General features: G+C 38.0%; 1 protein-coding gene across 1 annotated transcript in view; it reads left to right on the top strand.

The window, feature by feature from the left end:
* Nucleotides 1-22,784, top strand: part of LOC123518598 (putative transcription factor SPT20 homolog-like 2) — a 298,506-nt gene that overhangs the window by 187,645 nt on the left and 88,077 nt on the right. The window contains 1 exon segment of the mRNA XM_045279496.1: nt 11,735-11,844. Within this exon segment, the coding sequence (XP_045135431.1) occupies nt 11,735-11,844 (110 nt within the window).

The following is a 22,784-nucleotide window of genomic DNA, read 5'->3' as shown; positions in this document are numbered from 1 at the left end:
GGCACGCTGCGCACATCCAAAGTCCTCTCTCATGACTGTCTTCTCGGATCTTGTCTCTCTTCCTCCCCATCCTCCTCTCCTCCATTCCATCATGCCATCAACGTCCAGTCTCTCAAGTAAATAACCTTTTCTTTTTTATTCATTTTATTATCATTTTGATAGCATTTAGGCAAGTAAAACAATTCAGGCTTTTTATGATTATTTCGTTCATGTCATGCATACATTAAAGGTCTATTTTGAATGGGTTTTATGGACAAAAGTATGCTCTTTTTTTTTGGTCTTTAACGGATCAATGGTATTTCAATACATTTTTATGGGAAAAATTGATTCAGGGGACGAACAAATCGGGTGACGAACAGGATTTAGGAACAAATTATGGTCGTGAGCTGAGGTTTTACTGTACATATCACGTCCAGTGCTTTTTTCAATATATAATCTCTTCTAAGCTTCCTGATATAAATCTATCTATGTATGTATTCATAATTCTTAACACTTTTCTTCTCCTTCCCAAATATACCATTTCCTCAATCTCATGTCTAGCACTCTTCAGTAGAATTTCGTGTCATTTCCCATCTTTCTCTTACTTTTCCTTAGCTTAATTTCTTTGCCTTCTTTTCTTTTCCTTTCTTCCTGATTTATCTCTTTGTCCAAATATTTTTGTATTTTGCCTTACCAGCCAGCTTTCCAGACCTTGCCAAAATTTCCTCTACCCCTACTTGTGATCTCTTTTTAACTTTTAGTGGTCTTTTAGTGCCTTCACTATATTTACCAAGTCTGTATATTTCCTATAGTTTTTTTAAGATTCTTCTTCATCTTGGACCACTGAGGTAATTTACTTTACCATCTCTATCTCCTCTATCTCCCTCACAAATTTAACTGGATTCATCGTCTATTCTAGTCCATATATAACTATACTGTACACTTCTTTTTGTCCACTGTATATCTAACTAACATTTCCTTTTCTTTGATCACTTGTATAAGTGTGTCCTTTGTTTTCTTCCTTATTTGTTACTTCAATACTTTTGTAAAATTAACTTTATTTTCTTCTTGCTCTTTCATCCAGACCTCTTTTCATTCTTCCAGTTTGGTTTTATTTATCCCTTTTGCTGTCATCGCACTTGTGTTTAGCTTTTCCTGTAATCCTTGTAATTCCAGTTCATAATTCTCACATTTGCCCTTAACCCCTTCAGTACTGGGACGCCTTTTTACTTTGAGTTTTGGGTATGATTAGAAGATTTTACTTACATTAGGGAAGGTCTATGGAGATCAGAAGATTAATGTACAGAATCTTCACTATTTTAATCCCCACAAATGTTTCTTAAGCTTTGTAAAATCACTAAATAGTAACCAGAATATATATATATGAAAACGTGTCATGGTACTGAAGCGGTTAAGGACACTGTTCTCCATTCTTATTTTGTCCAAATTTTCTTTCATCTAATTGTTCATTTGAACTTTATTATTTATTATATCACATTTCTCCTTCAGCTTTTTGTTTTCCACGATCAGCTGTTTTTGCTTCTTGAATACCACAACTATTATCTCCCTCAGACATTTGATTTCTTTTTCCCCTGGGAGGAGGGGAGAAGGGTGGGGAGGAGGTAGCTTGTCGGAGGATGAGTCACTTTCTATGAAAATGTCTTTGTAACTTTTCTCCTGGTGTAAATCAAGTGAGCCCACTAGTGGAGGGCTAGGACTCATTAACACTTGTACTCTCACTAGATTCCTTATTTTCACCACTAATAAGCTTCTAAATGGAAAACTATGGACAGAATGCAGAAGAATGTTGTTTTTTTCTGAAGACTGTGGTAGGACCAGGGATGTGCACCAGTATCCATTATACCAGAATACCATTATTTTGCTTCAGTATTACTGGTAATACTGGTGTCAGAATGGGACAATGGTGGCAGTGGAGAGGGAGAGGCCAGAGCTTTGTTGACAACCATTTGTTCAGCCATTCGATTACCAAATATTTTCACCATTAAGGAGCCTTTAGTGTTAATGTAAGTTTATAAATAAAAAACTACAGAAAGAATCACAAGAATGTTATTCTGATGACTGCAACAGCACAACTGACGATGGGGGGGAGAGAGAGGCCAGGGAACATTTGTTTACAACCATGTGTGTGGACATTTGATTACCAGGTATTTTTTTAATATTAAATCAAACTCTTGTGTTTGAGCATTGAAAAGTTTGACTAGTAAGGAGTTGAGTATTGAGTCTCCACTATATTGAAAACTCCAAAAATTGGTATCTCCTCCAAAGAAAAAAGGCAGAAAGTGCTCCACATTGGATGTTAAGAAGTCATTGTTGTTGATACAGGTTATTTGATCTGGAAACCAGATCAAATAACAAACGATTGAATAGCGAACGTAAAGTTCAATAGGTTTTTTTCTAATGGGAAGAGTAACCTAGGTCTAGCTTATATTGAAAGATAGGGAACACTCTTCTGCATTATAGGCTCATTGCTTTTATATATACAGTGGTTTCCCCTATAGGTGTATATCCACTGGCAAGAGGAGAAAAATGAGCTTCAATTAAGTTAGCAGGTGCCACTCTGATTATTAATCCACTGCCTCAGGAGTGTCTCCATTTCCTTCATTATTGACTCCTTCTTCTTCATTAGCATCGTTGCAGTTAATCTATAAACTGTCCCACCTGCTTTTTTCACACTTGCTGGTTGTTTGGTGATGGTGGAGACGGAACTGCAAGGTTCATGGCGCTTAACAATTTCAAACTTTTCTCTAAAGATGAGCTTTTCCTTGGTCTTTTTTGTCTTTCACCTCACCAGCACTAGGTGTTGCAGCCCATTTGAAAGGCCTCACACTTGGATCACTTGTAATTCTCGACAATGAAAGTGAATTTTAGCAAAACAAACACTGGCGACCTGAACCCAACTGAAAGACTGATCTTGATCTTGATGCTACAGGTGGCTCAAAATCACTCCAGAGCCAGGGCCTTTGGATTGGCAGCTCCTGTAGAGGACAAACAAATGACAAGCAGAAAAAGAGCAGTATCCTCATCACTGGTTATCCCTACATCTAACGGGAATGAGTTTTGATGGGTGGCAGTTGTAGCGTGGGTGGTGATGTGATCACAGTGTGTTTGTTTACATTTTAGTGATTGGTTGATAATTGTGTTTATATATATATATATATATATATATATATATATATATATATATATATATATATATATATATATATACACATAGAGTGGTGCCTTGGAATACGAACTTAATCCGATCAAAATTTTGTTCCTAATCCAAAACGTTCTTACTCCAGAGCATCAAAATACTTGTATTCATATGGAAGTAATTATAATTCGTTCCAAACCATCTCCCAAGACCAAATAATGTTTATTTTGCACCTAATTTCTTACTTTTTGAATACTATTACTATATATACTACTACTATTATGCTATAGCTATAAAAGATAGGAAAATAAAGCAGAAAAGTAAGCAAAATGTAATATAACATAACATAACATAACATAACATAACATAAATAATAGGATAACAAAGGGCCACCAGGGCCCATCTAGGTTATCCTGTATCAGTCGCACAGCGACCTCATCATCAGTACTTAAAGATACACTTACAAGTACACAATACATTATATACTAATTTTAAATATTTGGCCCATTATAAAAACTATCATGCAGTGCTAAACATAATTATAAATCTAATAAATTTAAGTGCTTATCTAATCTGTTTTTAAACATTGTCAAACTAGTGCTATTTACAACCCTCTCTGGCAATGCATTCCAGAAGTCTACCACCCTATGACTAAAGAAATATTTTCTTATATCTAACCTGCAGCCTTGCTTTCTAATCTTCCTGTCATGATTTTTAGTCCTACTTTCCTCCTCTAAGGTAAAAAAGATCTCACATCTATGTAGTTTGTATCTGAGAACATTTTAAATAACTCTATCATATCCCCTTATACATCTCCTCTCAAATGAAAACATGTTTAATCCCTTTAATCTATCTCTATACTCCAGGCACTTTAATGCTGGTATCATCCTAGTTGCTCTTCTCTGAACTGCTTCTAACATGTTGATATCCTGGCCTGTATACAATACTCTAAATGGGGCCTAACATAGGAATTATATAAGCTACGCACCACTACCTTACTTTTATAACTAACATTTCTATTTATAAAACCTAGGATCCTATTTGCCCTATTTCTTGCTTCTAAACATTGCTTTGAAAATTTCATAATCCTGTCTATCACTACTCCTAAATCCTCCTAAATCCTTTCCCTCCTCTACTGCCTCTAGCCAACATCCCTCCATCTCATAGCTAAAGTTTGTGTTGTCTTTACCTAAATGCATAACCTGACACTTTTTAGAATTAAACTCCATCTGCCACCTGTCTGCCCATGCTATCAGCCTGTCCAGGTCTTGTTGTATTCTGTAATTGTCTTTTTCACCCTGTACTGCACATGCTATCTTAGTATCATCTGCAAACTTTGATACTTTGCTATTAATTCCTATATCTAAATCGTTAATGTACACCAAGAAAAGAAGAGGTCCTAGCACTGATCCTTGGGGTACCCACTAACCACTTCCTTCCACTCAGACATTGCCCCATTTAATATTACTCTCTGTTTCCTATCAGAAAGCCATTCACTAATCAAATCAACTAACCTACCCCTATCCCATGTAGTCTCAATTTGTACACTAGCCTCCTATGCGGTACCTTATCAAACGCCTTGCTAAAATCTAGATATATAACATCTATGCTATTTCCATCATCTAACTCCTTGGTAATATATTCTAAGATATCGAGCAAATTTGTAAGACAGGACCTCCCTGATCTAAAGCCATGTTGGGTATCTCTAATTAATCTATTCTCATTTAAATGCTCCCAAATACTACCCTTAATGATTTTCTCTAGTATCTTACATACTATACTAGTTAAACTGATCGGTCTATAATTATTCGCATCATCCTTCCTACCTTTTTAAATATTGGAGTAACATTAGCTAACTTCCAGTCCTGAGGTATCTCAGCAAACCTAAGTGATCTTTCAAAGATTAACTTAAGTGCTTCAGAAATACTGTCTACACCCTCCCTAAGTACTCTGGCATGTAGCTCATCAGGACCACTAGCTTTCCTATCGTCTAGTTCAAGAATAAATTTCCTAATAATTCCCGGTTTTATATCAATATTTTCTAAAGCTCTTAAACTACTCATCGCACTGTTTGTAACAGGATTTCCTATTCTTTCCTAGTAAATACTGAAGAAAATTGTTCATTCAATAATTCTACTATGTCTTCATTTTGATCCACTACTACACCATCTTTTCTGAGTGGTCCAATCCTATCCTTATTTCTTTTATCACTGACCTTGTAATAACTATATAATTTTTGGGATCTTTACTCCCAGCTCTAGCTAGTTTTATCTCTGCCTGCCTTTTACTTTTTTATAACCTTACTCAAATCATCCCTGACCTGTCTGTACCTAATCAAATCTACATCTTCCCACTTTTCTGCAACTCTCTATATGCCTCTTCTTCTCTCTGATCTGTCTACCTATCTCATGAGTCCACCATAATGGCTTCCTGTTTCTCTGCCTTATATCTTTGTAAGGGATACACTGCATCACTATACCCTTTACTACAACCTTAAAAATATCCCACATCTCCTGTGCAGTTTTATTTCCAAAACTATCTTCCCAGTTTACCTCTCCTAATAACTGATGTAACCTACCATAATTGCCTTTCTGATAGTTTGGGACTCTAGTCTTATTCACTATATTATCCCTACTGGAATTAATGATAAATCTAATTATATGATGGTCACTGTTTGCTAAAGTCTCTCCTACCTCAACTTCCTTTAAACAATGCTCAATATTTGTTAGTACTATGTCTAAAACCTTCCTCCCCCTAGTAGGTTTATCTACCATCTGCACTAAATAGTTATCCTGAAAACTTTCCATAAACTTATTTTCACTAGCATCTCCTACCATCCTCTCCCAGTTTACTGACTTAAGATTAAAATCCCTAAGATAATTGTCTGACTAGTACACCCCTATTTATCTCATCTACCATAAGGTTGTCTACATCTGCTGACTGGTTAGGTGGTCTATAAAAGCTCCTACTCTAATAACCTTACTTTTGTTTACTCTAACATCCAGCCATAAGGACTCTACTCTGTTATCTACCTTAATACCATTAACCTGACTGGAAATGAAGGATTTTTTACATAAATAACTACTCCTCCACCTATCCTACCAATTCTCTGGTGTAAATACATAATGTATCCATCTACTTCATATTCTTTCCTATTTTCCTAAACTTTTCCTCATTTACCCATGCCTCTGTGACACATACAACATCTAAGTCCTCCTCAACTATATAACTAGATAACTCGTCCTTCTTGTTCCTAAGACTCCTGGCATTTACATAAAAACATTTAAGTCCTGCTACCTTCCTAGATGCTGTCTCCTTATTTGGAATCCTAATCTTATTCTTTGCACCTGGAAATCTTTCCTAATCTTTTCACTATCTCTGTTTATCTTATCTAATTTATGTCTAACATCTTTCTTCTGGAATGCATTTGCTACCTCACCCCCTACACTCCATCCCAACTCCCCCCTCCAGACATCCACTCAGCACATCCACATCCTTCCTACTCAGATGCACACCATCCCTAGCATCGCCCATAGAACCTATCCCATACATCCACAAAGCTGACACCCACATCCTTACACATCCCTTTTACCTGATCATTCACACCAATGGCCCAAGACAACCATTCCCTGCTAACATACACATGAGGCAGAGATTCCTGACACTACACACCTCCTACCACTCTCCCTTATCTTGCCTAACATTTCCCGAAATCTTGCCACTAACTCCTCCGACCCACCTGCTCTGACATCGTTTCCACCTACGTGCAAAACTACTACACCCTCCCTCTCCATCCCCCCAACCCTCTTCTGCACCTCCTCGCTCACTGCCTTCACACCTACACCAGGCATACACACGTTCGTCCTCCTATCCCTGTCTTTCCCACAGAAAGTGCTATCTAAGTACGTAACCTGAGAGTCATCCACCACACACACCTGAGGTGTGCTAGGCACAACCCTCCTACTTCTCTCCTCTACCCCCTTCTCTCTCCACTCACCACAACCACCTCATTCACTCCACTCTCACTCTCCCCCTCCCCCTCCAACAAACTGAACCTATTTTCACACTCAACAGGTTTATTCCTATCCTCCCTAACTGCCTCCACTTTCCTTCCCCTCGCAACCTGCCATCTCTGCCCATCCTGACTACTATCTTTCCCAGTCTGGCTTGCCTGCTCCCTCTTCCCCACTCTGCTCTTCCCGACAGAGGGCCAAGCCACCCTGTCGCCCTCAGAAGGTCCAACCTTCGGCCTAACACTGATCTCCTGTCAAATTTTTTCCACTGCCTCCCCAAGCCTCTTAACCTCCTCCTTCAACTCAAAGATGAGAACTTTGTTCGCACTTTTCCCCTCACTTAGCTTTCTCATTTCCTCTCGCAATTCTCGGTGCTCAAGAGAAAGAACTAAATTCTCGCTCTTGAGCCTACACACCATACACTCAGAAAAGTCAACGACCATCCTGTCATGCCCACACATCTCACACACAACAAACTCGCCCAATCCCACCTCAACACTCTCTTTCACGCACTCAATCACACTCTGATATACCTCAGTAGCTACTGCCATACTAATTTACAATCTGTTAACTCACAAACAAATAAAAATACTTGGTGACGGCTGGATGGGGGAACTGCGGTGGTGGGGGTCCTAAGTGAGGTCAACTAATCCTCTTTCAAAGTCAACTTGACGGTTACAAGCCTAGTCTCCTCGCTCTACCAAAATACTTTTAACTCACAAACACTGATTCTAACCACTATTTCACTCTAATCTAACACTTGCAGTACACACTTTCACTTCACTAACACTCAAAAGCACCACACACAGACACCAAGCACAAACACCATTCGCTAACTATAAAAACAACAGCCAAAAACGGAGCGCACACACAACACGTCCACTCGCCACCGCATCTCAAAAGAGATATAATGAAGATTCAACTTTTTGTGGTCAGAAACAAGCGTCATCACATCCTCATGTGACTCCATCAAGCCAGCAACCACACTCTTATATAGGCCAATAAGTTTTTCTTTGATATACTGCATTCATTATGGAAAATAAGTCAGGGAAGTAAGCAAATTGTAACATGAAAATTTGACTTCTTCACGGTCAGAAACAAGCGTCAACGTGTCCTGGTCAAGACGGCCCCTGACCACGACGGCCCTCCCTGACAGCCGCGTGTTTACCATGACAATCCCACACCAAATTTTAGGTTATTGTCCTCTTATTTCTCACTATGTTAAAGCGTTAACCACGGATGGCAACTCAGCATTCCTGAGATAGTGTTTTGTACACCAGTGTACTGTACCTTGCGCATATAGTGCATATATGTATCCAGGGTGTAACATGACTTTTTGTAAATATTGAAAGGGGTAAGAGAACATACATTTCTAAGCAGAAAATTCTATATACACTTATGCATTTTAAGGTTTTGTTTACCCGTAAGATGATTTTAAAATTTCTGAGAGGTGCGCAATAGTCCATTGTGTTTTTTATGAGGTGACAATGACTGTTGCTGGCTTGCTGCAGCAGCCGGAGCTGCCACTTGGCTAAATACCGAATGTTTTAATATTATATTTTGCAATCTTACATTTAAGACATTGTATCAACGAGTATGGAATTTACTGATAAACATTACACGATAACATTATTGCGGTTATTAAAAGTAAGCATTTTCGTACGGTACTACGTGGTACAGTACCTATCACTGGGTAAGGAAGGATGCAGAGGGATGGGGGAGTGGGGAGCAATTGATTTATTAATACAATCTGTCTTAGTATAAGATGCTCTATTAACAAGTATAATTTAAAACCATCTTACGGGTAAAAAAGAAACTGAGGCTGCTGTGGTCTGTAGTGTGGGGCCGTCGTGGTAAACATGGAACCATTGGGGGGGGGCCGTTGTGGAGGGCTGTCATGGTCAGGGGCTGTCTTGACCATGACCCAGCGTCAACACATCCTCCTCAGCTGACTCCATCAAGCCAGCACTACGCACTCTTATCTAAACCAATAACAATTCCAATATTGTCATGCATCATAATATGTTTCTGAACTGCTTGCTTATCCACGGAAATACGTGTATATCTTACATCTCACCAAAAAATACATATAAAATGATAAAATACAGCATACTGACATCAGTGCTCTCACCATCCTCACGCTTGGCGCCGTCACACCTACACAAACATATTCTTGTAAAAGCTGATACATGATTGGCTAAGTGTCCACCATCTTGAAAACAATGGGCCAATGACAGGCTTCGATATATGATAGATAGCCTCAAGCATAAACAAACTGTGCGTTATAAAGAAGCGTGGCTTCCAAAAAGCGCCAAGATCATGCCTGAAAGGCTCTAACATAAGAGCCATGATCGTGCCTGATGGGCTGTAAGGGTTAAGGCTTTTAATTCATGAGCTGGATACTCTCTCTTCCCCTCAAATCTTTTAGAATCTTCTATATGTCTGTATGTCTCGTGACCATGTGTGCTGCTACAGTAGGCAATGATCTTAATAACTAAAAACACTTAATATTATTATCCCCGGCACTGCAAAACAACAACCAAACAACTGCAAACAACACTCCTGAGGCACTGAGGCAGTGTGGTGTCCCACCATGCAGTCAGCTGATCACGCAGTGCTGCGCGTAATCTGTTGACCACGTTTGTTATTGTGCGCACTCCAAAGCAAACTTTGTCCTCCAATGCAAAAAAAAAAAAAATTTTTTCATAATCCAAGTTGTTTGTACTCAAAAGCGTTCGTACTCCAAGGTACCACTATATATATATTTGTTGGGGCCTGTAGCGCCTGAAGAGTATGGGAAGCGTGGTTTAGCTTCCATGCATTAGTGGCGCAGGCAATTTAATTCATAGTGGTACCCATATTAGGGCTCATATCACCACCCAAGTGCATCTTTGGTGTAACCACCTAGAACCTGGGTATCATGGTAACATATAGGTAACTTTAAACCACTCAACAAATGACAAAGTATCAAATCGGTATGTGGTGGGATTTGAACCTATGTGTGGACGTCAGCCCTATCCCACACTCACCACATTATCTACTACGCCACTGCCTCCCTATATGGTTAGACTTTGTTGTTTCCTGCATCAGGGGTGTGGGGTGTGACTAGTGAGTTAGGGAAATTCTTTCAAGAGTAGGAGAGAGACTGTAATATAAATTGAAAAGTTTGGAACAATGAGATTATGAATATAAAATTGCATAAGATAATGGTACGACAGACCAGACTGGATTTGAATAGTAAGGTTATGGAATATATGATGGAATTACACACGATACAGGCAACCCCCGTTTAACGAAGGTTCACAACGAAATTTCGCTTCAACGAAGGTTTCGTTTTACTACCATCTGCTCGTTTAACGAACACCAAACTCACTTTAACGAAGTTTTATCAAGATAATTTTTTCCAAATTTGAAAGCCCCACCATATCATGCAAGCTGACAGGCTTTTGAATACACCAGGAGCTGTTGGTACTAAAGCCTGCCTCAGGAGAAATCCTGAGACACCTGTAGAATAAAGATCAAGATCAAGCCTCTCGTGGACAACACAGGCGCTGCTGATACAAAGGCCTGACTCAGAAGAAATTCTGCATCACCTGTAGCATCAAGATCAAGATCAAGATCATGTGCACCACTCACTCCCCAGTCAAAACATAACAGCGTCACCAGCAGCTCATCTTTCCTAGTTCAACATACCACCAAAACGCCCTGCAATGTGGCCTAACGTTCCTAAGAAGACCAGGAAGTGTCTTACTCTTGAAGTGAAGCTGGGTATTATTCACAGACGAGAGAGGCCAGAAAACTAATAACATTGCTTGCCACCATCTTGACTCCATCTACTGTCTACTATTTTCAAGTCAGCAGACTCTATTAAGAAGGCTGGTGAGACCGCATCTTCCTTGAAAGCTAAAAGAACCACCTGAACTCGTGACTCTACAATGGATAAAATGGAAAGCCTTGTGGAAATGTGGTACATAAGTTCTGTATGCGGTACCATGATGCGCACTTTGTTTACATTCCACAGGTTGCTGGTTAGTGTATTTCCTGTTTCACTCTCCCTTCCTTCATAAAGTTAAGATCATCAACATTATAAAATTACGTACATACATACATTAGTGTACATTATAATGACTTAGATTAAACTACCTAAATGTTTAACTTCATAATTTTTACTTTCATTAAACCTTTTACTGTACTATGATGCACTCTCGCTTTGCTTACTCTCAATGGAAGTTCAAATCAGGGGTTAAACTTGTTATAATCGGTTCGCTTAACGAAGTTTCACTTAACGAAGTGTTTTTTTAGGAACGTAACCCTTCGTTAAGTGGGGGTTGCCTGTACTATTCTCTTTCAAGACATGTTGAGGGATTGCTGAAGGGAATGTTTGGGAATAATAACCAGAATATAAATGGAAAGAGACATCAAAATGTGGGAAGAACAAAGTGAAAATGTAGGAGAGGTGTGATTTAATAGATAGATTATGCATTACAGGACATCTTAGCACATCTGAACAGTCTGTTAAATGTGATGATGATGATGATGATGATGATGACAGGTATGACAAGTAATTATCTTTTCTCTCTTCCAGGTACCCCATCAGCAGACAACCCGGCACCTCAGCGAGGAGGTCCCTCCCTCCTGGAGCGCTTGTCAGCACAATCATCAAGTGCTGTTGCTGCCGCTGCTGCAGCCAGCAAGGCATGTATTCTGTTAAAGAATGATGGAGAATGCTCATTTTCTTCAAACCATTTACTTCTTGTGTATGTACAGCATTGTTAACTAATGAACATCTTTAGAAATAGAATGACCATAGTGACAAGCTTTCCTTGTTGACCTTGGGGTGTGTATGTATATTTACCTAGTTGTATATTACAGAGTTGGAGTGGGCTCATAGTGACCTGTCTCCATATTTAATTTTTATCCAACTTTTCTTTAGATTTATGCATGCTTTCTACTGTTACAATTTCATTATCCAAGCTGTTGCTTGATGGAATATCTCTTATCATTGTCCTCATTTCCCTATCTGTTAATTAGTTTGTCATCCACTTTAAGATATTTCCCTGTATTCCACCCATTTCTCAAATTCCTCCTAAGGATCCCCCAAAGTGGAGATGCCTCTGGCATTTTGCTTCTGTCAGTTGGGGGACTTGAGGTATTATGCTGATTTTCCTTTGAATAATTACTGTTTCCACGTCAGAGAGCTGAGCTGTGCTGAGCTCATAATGGAGGTGATAGTGTCTAGCATGGAAGCGTACATTCCTCATTCTTTTTCTCAATGTAAACCTTCTAAACCTTTGTTTAACACAGCCTGTTCTCGTGCTATACATGATAGAGAGGTTACCCACAAAAAGTACTTGAGCCTTCCATCTCCTGAATCTCATGCACTTTATATTTCTGCTCAGAATCATGCCAAGTCTGTTCTTCAATTTTCCAAACACTTCTTCATAAACAGAAAATGTCAAAATCTTTCAAACTCAAACTCCCCTTGTGACTTCTGGCATCTGGCCAAAAACATCTCCAATAACTTTAATTCTTCATCCTTCCCTCCTTTATTTCATCCTGATGGCACCACTGTCATCTCCCTTATCTCTAAAGCTGAACTCTTCTCTCATTTCTTTGCGAACAACTCCACCTTGGATGGTTCTGTGTTTGTCCCTCCCTCTCCTTTCCCTCTGACTATTTCATGTCTTCATTTATAGTTCTTCTTAATGATGTTTTCCTTGCCTTCACTGGCCTAAACCCTCAGAGGGCTTATGGACCTGATAGGGTCCCTCCTATCATTCTCAAAAACTGTGCTTCCATGCTTGTACCTTGCCTGGCAAAACTCTTTCAACTATATCTGTCGACTACCTTTCCTTCCTGCTGGAAATTTGCCTACATTCAGCCTGTTCCTAAAAAGGGGGACCGTTCTAATCCCTCAAACTACCGCCCTATAGCTCTAACATTTTTGGATTTATCTTTAATAGGAAGATTCTCAAACATCTGTCACTTCACAATCTTCTATCTGATCGCCAGTATGTCTTCTGTCAAGGTCGCTCTACTAGTGATCCTCTGGTGTTCCTTACTGATCTTGGTCATCCTCTTTTTGAAATTTCGGTGAAAGTTTTGATTTCGCATTAGAGATATCAAAAGCTTTTGAAAAAGTCTGGCATAAAGCTTTGATTTCAAAACTACCCTCCTACGGTTTCTAACCTTTTCTCTGCAACTTTATCTCAAGTTTCTATTCCAACCATTCTATTACAACCATGGTAGACGGCCACTGTTCTCCTAAATCTATTAATAGTAGTGTTCCTCAAGCTTCTGTACTGTCACCCACCCTCTTTCTATTATGCATTAATGATCTTCTTAACCAAAAAAGAAAAAAAAAATCTAAATACACTGTGTCAACCCATCCATCTCTCCCTTGTACTTCGTGTATTACTCTTGTATAAAAGCTTAGTAAATTTGTTAAGCAGCATCATTCCTGAAACCAAATTTTGAGTTATTTATTATTTAATTTCCCTTCAGATATTCTAACTATTTTTCATTATAAAAATTTCACAGATCTTTCCCACAACATTAGTTGATGACACTGGTCTACAATTTATGGGCCCGGTCTTTTCTCCTCCTTTGTATATTGGGACTATATTTGCTCTTTTCCATTCCTTTGGTACTTTCCCTTACATTAGAGAGTTATTGATTACATCCTCAATTAGATCCACCAGTTTTTCTCCTCATTCTCCCAGTGTCCATCCTGACACTCCATCTGGCCCCATTGTTTTTCATAAATCCATGTTTTCTAGTACTAATTCTCCAACTTTGTGTTTGTTTATCATGATGTCTTGTAATCCTTCCACTGTTGCTTGGCTGTTTGGCTCTATGAACTCTTCCTTTTCATAAACTACTGATATAAAGCTCCTTTTCATATGTTCACTCATTTTTTCCAGTGTTTCATGTATTCTATTTCCTGTAATTAAATTTGTGATGGTCTCTGTCAGGTTGCCATATATGTATGTACTTATGAAAAAAGCTTGGGTTCCTTTTCACATTTCTTCGCTACATCCTTTTCAAAATTTTTCTCCTTCATCCTTCTATCTTAATGTTTTAATTTCTTGCCGCTTTATACTGCTTCCTATTTGCTTAATTTCGTTGCTTCCTTAATTTTTCCAAACTGCATCATTACACTTTTTTAGCTTTTGCACATATAGCATTTTAACACGTATGTTTGCCTCTTTTTTACTCTGTATTCGGGAATGTATCTCTTTACTCTTTCATTCTACTTGTGTAGGAATATATCGTACTTCTCTTGAATTGTCTTGCCGTGCATAATTTCCTTCCACTAATTACTACCAAAGTAACTTCTTAACCCTCAGGAATTTGACTTGGCCTGATTCCATCTTTTTTGCTTATGTCCCTCATTGCATTTTAAAATTTTTTGATCTTTTAAGTCAATTTCTAGAACCACATGATCACTCTCCCCATTGGGCTATGGTATTTGATGTTTGGACAAGGCTTTTTAAAAAAAAAAAATTTCAAATCCAGCATTCATGTTTTTTCCTCTCTATATCATGTACAGTCCTTCACCCATTGGTCCAGGTATACTGTGTCTACCCATCCATCTCTGTTTTCAAGTCCTGCAATAACTCTTGAATAGAAGCTTAATAAGTTTGATACACAGTACCACCCTGTCCTGAACCCAAATTGTCTGTTCCATACGACTTGCTCCTCTTCTAGAAATTTAAGGCATTTTTCTTTGATAATTATTTCACACAACTTCCCCAAAATACTTGTAAGTGACACTGGTCTGTAGTTTAGTGGTTCAGTTGCCTTTCCTCCTTTAAATGTCGGAATTATGTTGGGCCTCTTCCATTTTAGTGAAACTTTCCCTTCATTTACTGAACTTGTAATTATTTCCCAAATTGAATCCAATAGTTGCTCTTTACTTTCTTTTAACATCCAGCCTGATACACCATCTATTCCCATTGCTTTTTTGACATCCAACTTATCCAATAATCTTCCAATATCCTCTTTGTGCACTCCAATCCCCTGTAATCTTTGGCAATGCAATGCCCTACTAGGTTCTGTGAAATCATCTTCTGCAGTGAACACTGTTTTGAAGCTCACTTTCATTATTTCTCACATTTCCTTCTCTGTTTGGTATGTCTTCCCTTCTTTAATTATTTTTTCAGTTGTTTCCTTGTTCTTTGTTTTGCCATTTATGACCTTGTACAAAAGTTTGGGTTCGTCTTTGCTTTTATTCACCACATCTTTTTTAAAGTTTCTTTCTTCCTCTCTCTTTACTCTAATATATTCATTTCTAGCATCCTTGTACTGTCATCGGTTATAGTCATTTCTCTGTTTTATGAGTTTCCTCCACGCTTTATCTTTTGCCTTTTTAGCTTGTAAGCATCCAGCATTGTTCCAAATATGTATTTTTTTTCTTAACTCTATAAACAGATACAAATTTTTTTACTCCTGCATTATATTTCTGTAAGAATATGTCATATTCTCCTTGTACTGTCTTTCTGCACATAATATTTCTCCTCTCAATATCAGCGAAATAGATCTTTAATTTTTCAAAATCCACTCTTGCATAATTTAATCTCTCTCCTTTATAATCATCTGTGTAACTTATCCCATCCTCCTTTGAATTTGCATCTCTAATGTCTCATGATCACTTCATCCCTTTGGACTAAGGTATTGTATGATTGGAGGGGCTTTGGTTTCTTTGTGAATACTAGGCCAAGCAACGATGGTTCTTCCCCCCTGTACCTTGTTGACTCCTCCACTCACTAATCGATTGCATTAACCATAGTCATCTGTAACACTTCCTCGCTCCACTGCCCAGCATTATACTTTCATCTCTCTCCAGTTTACTTTTTTGCAGTTAAAGTCTCCAACTAAAAGTATTCTTTCTTCTTATCATGTTATCTAGGCACTTAATCACCTCTGTATATCTTTAAGTGCTTCAGTTTCCCATGTATTAGTTTTAGGTGGCAGATATGTAACTATAATTATTCTCTTCTTCAATTCCTCTGTTTTGGTTGTTACTCCCATTACTTCCATTTTGTCCTCTCCACATTGCACGTCCTCCACACATATATTATCATGAACCATTATTAACACTCTTACTCCCCCTTTATCCTCCTTTTCTTTGGGTGTCCTCTCAGTTGATTGTTGGAAGACATCCTTATCAAGTCTTCTCTATCTAGGATATCCATTCCATTTACTATTTTATATATTGTTATCGTATCTCCCCCTCTCTCTTCTTCTAACATGGGTAAATCCAGTCTTCTTAATCTTTCCTCGTACGGCACCTCATCCTCGTTCCCAACCGCTGCACTCTTTCTAGTTTCTTCATGTGTTCCTTCATATGTGGTGATCATATCACTGTTGCATATTCCAACTGAGGTCTAATTAAGGTAGTTAATATTTTCTTTATCATATTCTTATTCAATTTTGGTTGCTCCTTACATTTTTCGAGAATGTCCTTTTCAAAGTTCTTTTCCTCTTCTTTCCTCACCTTAACATATTCATTTCTCGCTTCCTTGAAGTTTTCCTTATTTACTGGATTTCTATTTCTCCTCCACCTTTTCCATGCTCCATCTCTTTTCTCCTTTGCCCTAGCACACCTTGCATTAAACCAATCTTTCTTTCCTTCTTCTTTAGGTCTATATTTCGGGACATATTCCCTGACTCCTGTTTTGTATATTTCCAAAAATAAGTTATACTTTTCTTGCATCGTCTCTGAGTTTTCCATCTCCTCTCAGTTTACGTTTTTAAAATAGTTCTTGAGATTCTCAATATCAGCCTTTCTGTAATTTAATCAGTCTCCTTTGTATGAATCGTCTCTATCTTCCTTTCCCTCTTCTATATCCATTTCTAATATTACATGGTCACTCTTTCCCAATGGGCACTTATATCTTATATCATCATTCATTTGTATACCCCTAGTAAAAACTAGGTCCAGTCTCGCCGGCTCGTCGTTTCCTCTGAATCTTGTTTTTTCCTTTACTCTCTGGTCCATCATATTGTCTATCATTAGGTTCAGGAATCTTTCTCCCAAGGCTTCTTCCCCCATACCACTTTCATAATTTTCCCAGTCCACTTCTTTACAGTTGAAATCTCCTGCTAATATAACTTTTCTATTTTCTTTAACGATTCTCGTTAGACTTCTTATTGTGTCATCTATCATGTCTTTACATCCTTGATTGCTCCATGAATTTGTGTGTGTGTGTGTGTGTGTGTATTTACCTACAGTCAACCCTCGGCTATCGCGACTTCAGCTATCGCGTTTTATTGCTATCACACACCCATGAAAAGCTGCTAAAATTTCATTATCGCGACCTCAGATGCCTGCTATCGCGCGCCCAGCCATGACGTCATGAGGTATCTGAGCGCTCATTGGCCAAAACCGATACCAGAATTTTGGCTGATTCCAATACCGATACTGATACCACCTAATTGGGCATATACTGATACTACTATCGATACCGATACCACCGATACCGATACTACTACTTATAGTGATTACTGTACTGGATACCAGGATGAGTTGATGGACGGCGATCGTTATCAGATGGGAGGCTTTGTTTTCGGGGATGCTGTAAGTCCTTCTGAGAACGTTTGTGAAATAGGAGCAATTCTAGAAGCTTTTTGAAGCCATTTGCAAAGGTAAATTACTCAGTAATCTATATCTTATATCGAATATATCACTAAGTAGTAAATTCCTTTTAGGTATCATAAGTATCGGTATAAAATAAGCCACCGACATCTCAAAATGGTCATATCCGATTCGATACCAATACCGATGCATCGGTACATCTCTAGTAAATACAATGAGCTGATGTAATTTTTTTTATGTTATAACCGTGACATGTTTTAATTGGTACCAGTGGATTATACAGTAATTTATAAAGAAGTAAAAATGAGGGTTATTAGGAGTAAAATTTGTGGTTGCGGTACCAATAACAATTTTCACCATTAGTTGTTCAATTCGCCATCGCTTTGGCTATAGCGTGGATATTTCAGCCCCAATTGGGCGCGATAGCCGAGGGTTAAGTGTAGTTGTATTTACCTAGTTGTAGTTTTACAGGGCCTGGGCTTTATGCTCGTGTCGTCCCGTCTCCATATCTACACTTATCCAATTTTTCTTTACAACTATGTACACTCTTTGCTGACACCACTTCCTTACTCAAACTGTTCCAAGTCTCAACACATCTTTGTGGGAAACTAAATTTTTTAACATCTCTCAGACATCGTCCCTTCCTTAGTTTCTTACTATACGATCTTGTGCTTCTAAAGTCATATTCTTCTCTCAGGATCAGTTTCTCATTATCCACTTCATCCATTCCGTTAATCAATTTATAAACTTGTATCAGATCCCCTCTCTCTCTTCTCTGCTCCAAGGTTGGTAGATCTATAGCCTTTAGTCTCTCCTCATATGTCATCCCTTTAAATTTTGGAACCATTCTTGTAGCCATTTTTTGTAGTCTCTAATTTTCTTATGTGTTTCTTTTTATAGGGAGTCCACACAACTCCTGCATATTCCAATCTAGGTTTTATTTTAGTACTTATCAATTTCTTCATCATTTCCTTGTCCATATAGTGAAATGCTACTCTAATATTCCTCAGCAAATTATACATCTCTCTGAAAATTCTATCAATATGGCTTACCGGTTGATTGTTTTCTTCCATTGTCACTCCCAAGTCCTTTTCCTATTATACTTTTTCTAGTTCTACTCCATCTCCCATCTTATAGATTCCCACTGGTCATCTTTCACTTTTTCCCATTTCCATGACATGGCTTTTGTCCACATTGAATTCCATCTCCCATTTTTTGCTCCATTTCCAGATCTTGTTTAAGTCTTCCTGTAGTATTTCACAATCCTCTTTTGTTTAATGACTCTGCACAGTTTCGCATCGTCCATAAACAGATTTATGTAGCTGTTCACTCCTCTGGCATGTCATTTATATATACGAGAAAAAGTATTGGTGCCAATACTGACCCCTGTGGCACTCCGCTGTCTACTGTTCTCCACTTGGACTTCATATCTTTAACTATCGTCCTTATTTCTCTCCCCTTAAGTAATTCTTCATCCATCTCAATGTGCTTCCTTTTAAGCCACCCTTCTCCTCTAACTTCCATAGTAATCTTTCATGTGGCACTTTATCAAAGCCTTTTTAGATCTAAATAAATACAGTCAACCCATCCTCTCTCTCTTGTACTTTATCAACTATTCTAGAGTAGAAACTCAATAAATTTGTTACACATGACCGACCTTTTCTAAAACCAAATTGGCTATTTGATAATATTTTGTTGTCTTCAAGAAACTCAATCCATTGCTTCTTTATTACTTTTCACACATCTTGCATATTACACTAGTTAGTGATACCGGTCTGTAATTTAAAGGTTCTTCCTTCCTTCCGCTCTTATATATGGGAACCACCTCAGCTTTTTTCCACTCCACTGGCACTGTTCCATTTTCTATTGAGCATTTTATGATGTTGTATATTGGACTTGCTAGTTCTTCCCTACATTCTTTCAGTATTCTGCCTGAGACTTCATCCGGTCCCATTGCCTTTTCCTCATCTAGTTCCGTCATCAACTTTTTTGTTTCAAGTTTGGTTACTTTAATCTCTTTCATATAGACAGTCTCTCTATTACCCTGTGGTCTTTCAAATTTGGATTCCTTAGTAAAGACCTCATGAAATTTACTATTTAACAGTTCTTCCATACTTTTTGGGTCTTCCACCATTCCGTTTTTTCCTTTTAACCTTTCTATTGTTTCTTTTTGTCTTATTTTTCCATTTATGAATCTATAGAACAATTTTGGTTGTTCCTTACATTTTTCGACAATGTCCTTTTCATAGTTCCTTTCTTCTTCCTTTCTCACCTTAGCATATTCATTTCTTGCTGTTTTGAAGTTTTCCTTATTTTCTGGATTTCTGTTTCTTCTCCACCTTTTCCATGCTCCATCTCGTTTCTCCTTTGCCCTAGCACATCTTGCATTAAACCAATCTTTCTTTCCTTCTTCTTTAGGTCTATATTTCGGGACATATTCCCTGACCCCAGTTTTGTATACACTTAACCCTCGGCTATCGCGCCCAATTGGGGCCGAAATAGCCACGCTAAAGCCGAAAACGCGATAGCCGAATTGAACAACTAATAGTGAAAATTATTATTTGTACCACAACCACAAATTTTACTCCTGATATCCCTCATTTTTACTTCTTTTTAAATTACTGTATAATCCATTGGTACCAATTCATGTCTTATCATTATTACATCAGCTCATTGTATTTACTAGAGATGTACCGATGCATCTATCTATCAATCCTGTATCGGCCCATTTTTTATCTATTCTTATTTTATACCGATACATACGGTACCTAAAGGAATTTACTACTTTGTGATATATTCGATATAAGATATTGATTACTGAGTAATTTACCTTGCAAATCTTCAAAAACTTCTAGAATTGCTCTATTTCACAAACGTTCTCAGAAGGACTTACAGCATCCCCAAAACAAAGCCTCCCATCTGATAACGATCGCCGTCCACCAACTCATCCTGGTCCAGTGCAGTAATTGCTATAAGTAGTAGTATCTATCGGTGGTATCTATCGATAGTAGTATCAGTATCTGCCCAATTTGTTATCTATCTATCAATCGGCCAAAATTCTGGTATCTTTTGGCCAATCCTCAGATACCTCATGACGTCATCTCCCATAGCACATCTTCCATAATGAAATTTTCAGCTTTTCATTTGATAGCAATCCATAGCTGAAGTCCATAGCCATTGACTGTATTTACAAAAATAAGTTATATTTCTCTTGAACTATTAATGAGTTTTCCATCTCCTCCCAGTTTATGTTTTTAGAATAGTTCTTGAGACTCTCAATATCAGCCTTTCTGTAATTTAATCGGTCTCCTTTGTATGATTCACCTCTATCTTCCTTTCCTTCTTCTATATCCATTTTTAATATTACATGGTCACTCTTTCCCAATGCGCACTTGTATCTTATATCATTGCTAGAATTGAAAATCTACAAAATCACATAAATAGATATCTGAAAATACCAAAGTTCACCTTTCTCTCACATGGTTCTCCATTTCATTGATGTCAGCATTCCAATGATTTCCATTTTGTTTCTTCTACTTTTTTTTTTTTTTTTTTTTTTCTAGAGGTAACTTATTTCTTTTTTGATTCCATTTTGTTATCACCTATAATCAATTTAATATGTGTGATCGGTTTGCTTATACGTGATTTGGCCCAACTTCATTTTCAAAACTCGCCAGACCAATTTTTTGTGTGTGTTTGTGTGTGTGTGTGTGTGTGTGTGTGTGTGTGTATTTTACCTAGTTGTATTTACCTAGTTGTAGTTTTACAGGGCCTGGGCTTTATGCTCGTGTGGCCCCGTCTCCATATCTACACTTATCCAATCTTACTTTAAAAGTGTGCACACTCGTTGCAGACACTACTTCTTCATCTAAACTGTTCCACGTCTCAATACATCTCTGTGGGAAACTATACTTTTTAATATCTCTCAAACATCTTCCCTTTCTCAGCTTTTTACTATGAGATCTTGTGTTTCGGGTGTCATATTCTTCTCTTAGGATCAGTTTCTCATTATCCACTTGGTCCATTCCGTTGATCAATTTATAGACTTGTATCAGGTCTCCTCTCTCCCTTCTTTGTTCCAAGGTTGGTAGATCCATAGCCTTTAGTTTCTCCTCATATGTCATCCCTTCAAGTTCTGGGACCATTCTTGTAGCCATTTTTTGTAGCCTCTCCAATTTCCTTATGTGTTTCTTTTATATGAGGGGTCCACACTACTCCTGCATATTCCAATCTGGGTCTTATTATAGTATTTATCAATTTCTTCATCATTTCTTTGTCCATATAGTGAAATGCTACTCCAATATTCCTCAGCAAATTATATGTTTCTCTAAAAATTCTATCAATATGGCTTACTGGTTGATTGTTTTCTTCCATCATCACTCCTAAGTCCTTTTCCTTTTTGACTTTCTCCAGTTCTACTCCATCTCCCATCTTATAGATTCCCACAGGTCGTCTTTCACTCTTTCCCATTTCCATGACATGGCTTTTGTTCACATTGAATTCCATTTCCACTTCTTACTCCATTCCCAGATCTTATTTAGGTCTTCTTGCAGTATTTCACAATCCTCCTTTTGCTTTATAACTCTGCACAGTTTCGTATCATCCCAAACAAATTTATGTAGCTGTTCACTCCTTCTGGCATGTCGTTAATATAAATGAGGAAAAGTATTGGTGCCAATACTGACCCTGTGGCACTCCGCTTTCTACTGCTCTCCACTTGGACTTCATATCTTTAACTACTGTCCTTATTTCTCTCCCCCTCAAATAATTTTCTATCCATCTCAATGTGCTTCCTTTTAAGCCACCCTTCTCCTCTAACTTCCACAGTAATCTTGCGTGTGGCACTTTGTCAAACGCCTTTTTTAAATCCAAATAGATGCAGTCAACCCATCCTCTCTCTCTTGTACTCTATCAACTATTCTAGAATAGAAACTCAATAAATTAGTTACACAAGACCGTCCTTTTCTAAAACCAAATTGGCTATTTGATATTAATTTGTTGTCTTCAAGGAACTCGATCCATTGTTTCTTTATTA

This window comes from Portunus trituberculatus, chromosome 6 (genome assembly GCF_017591435.1).
Source record: "Portunus trituberculatus isolate SZX2019 chromosome 6, ASM1759143v1, whole genome shotgun sequence".
NCBI classification, from domain to species: domain Eukaryota; kingdom Metazoa; phylum Arthropoda; class Malacostraca; order Decapoda; family Portunidae; genus Portunus; species Portunus trituberculatus.
The sequence above is the reverse complement of the archived record's forward strand: the minus strand, read 5'-3'. Positions and strand labels throughout refer to the sequence as shown.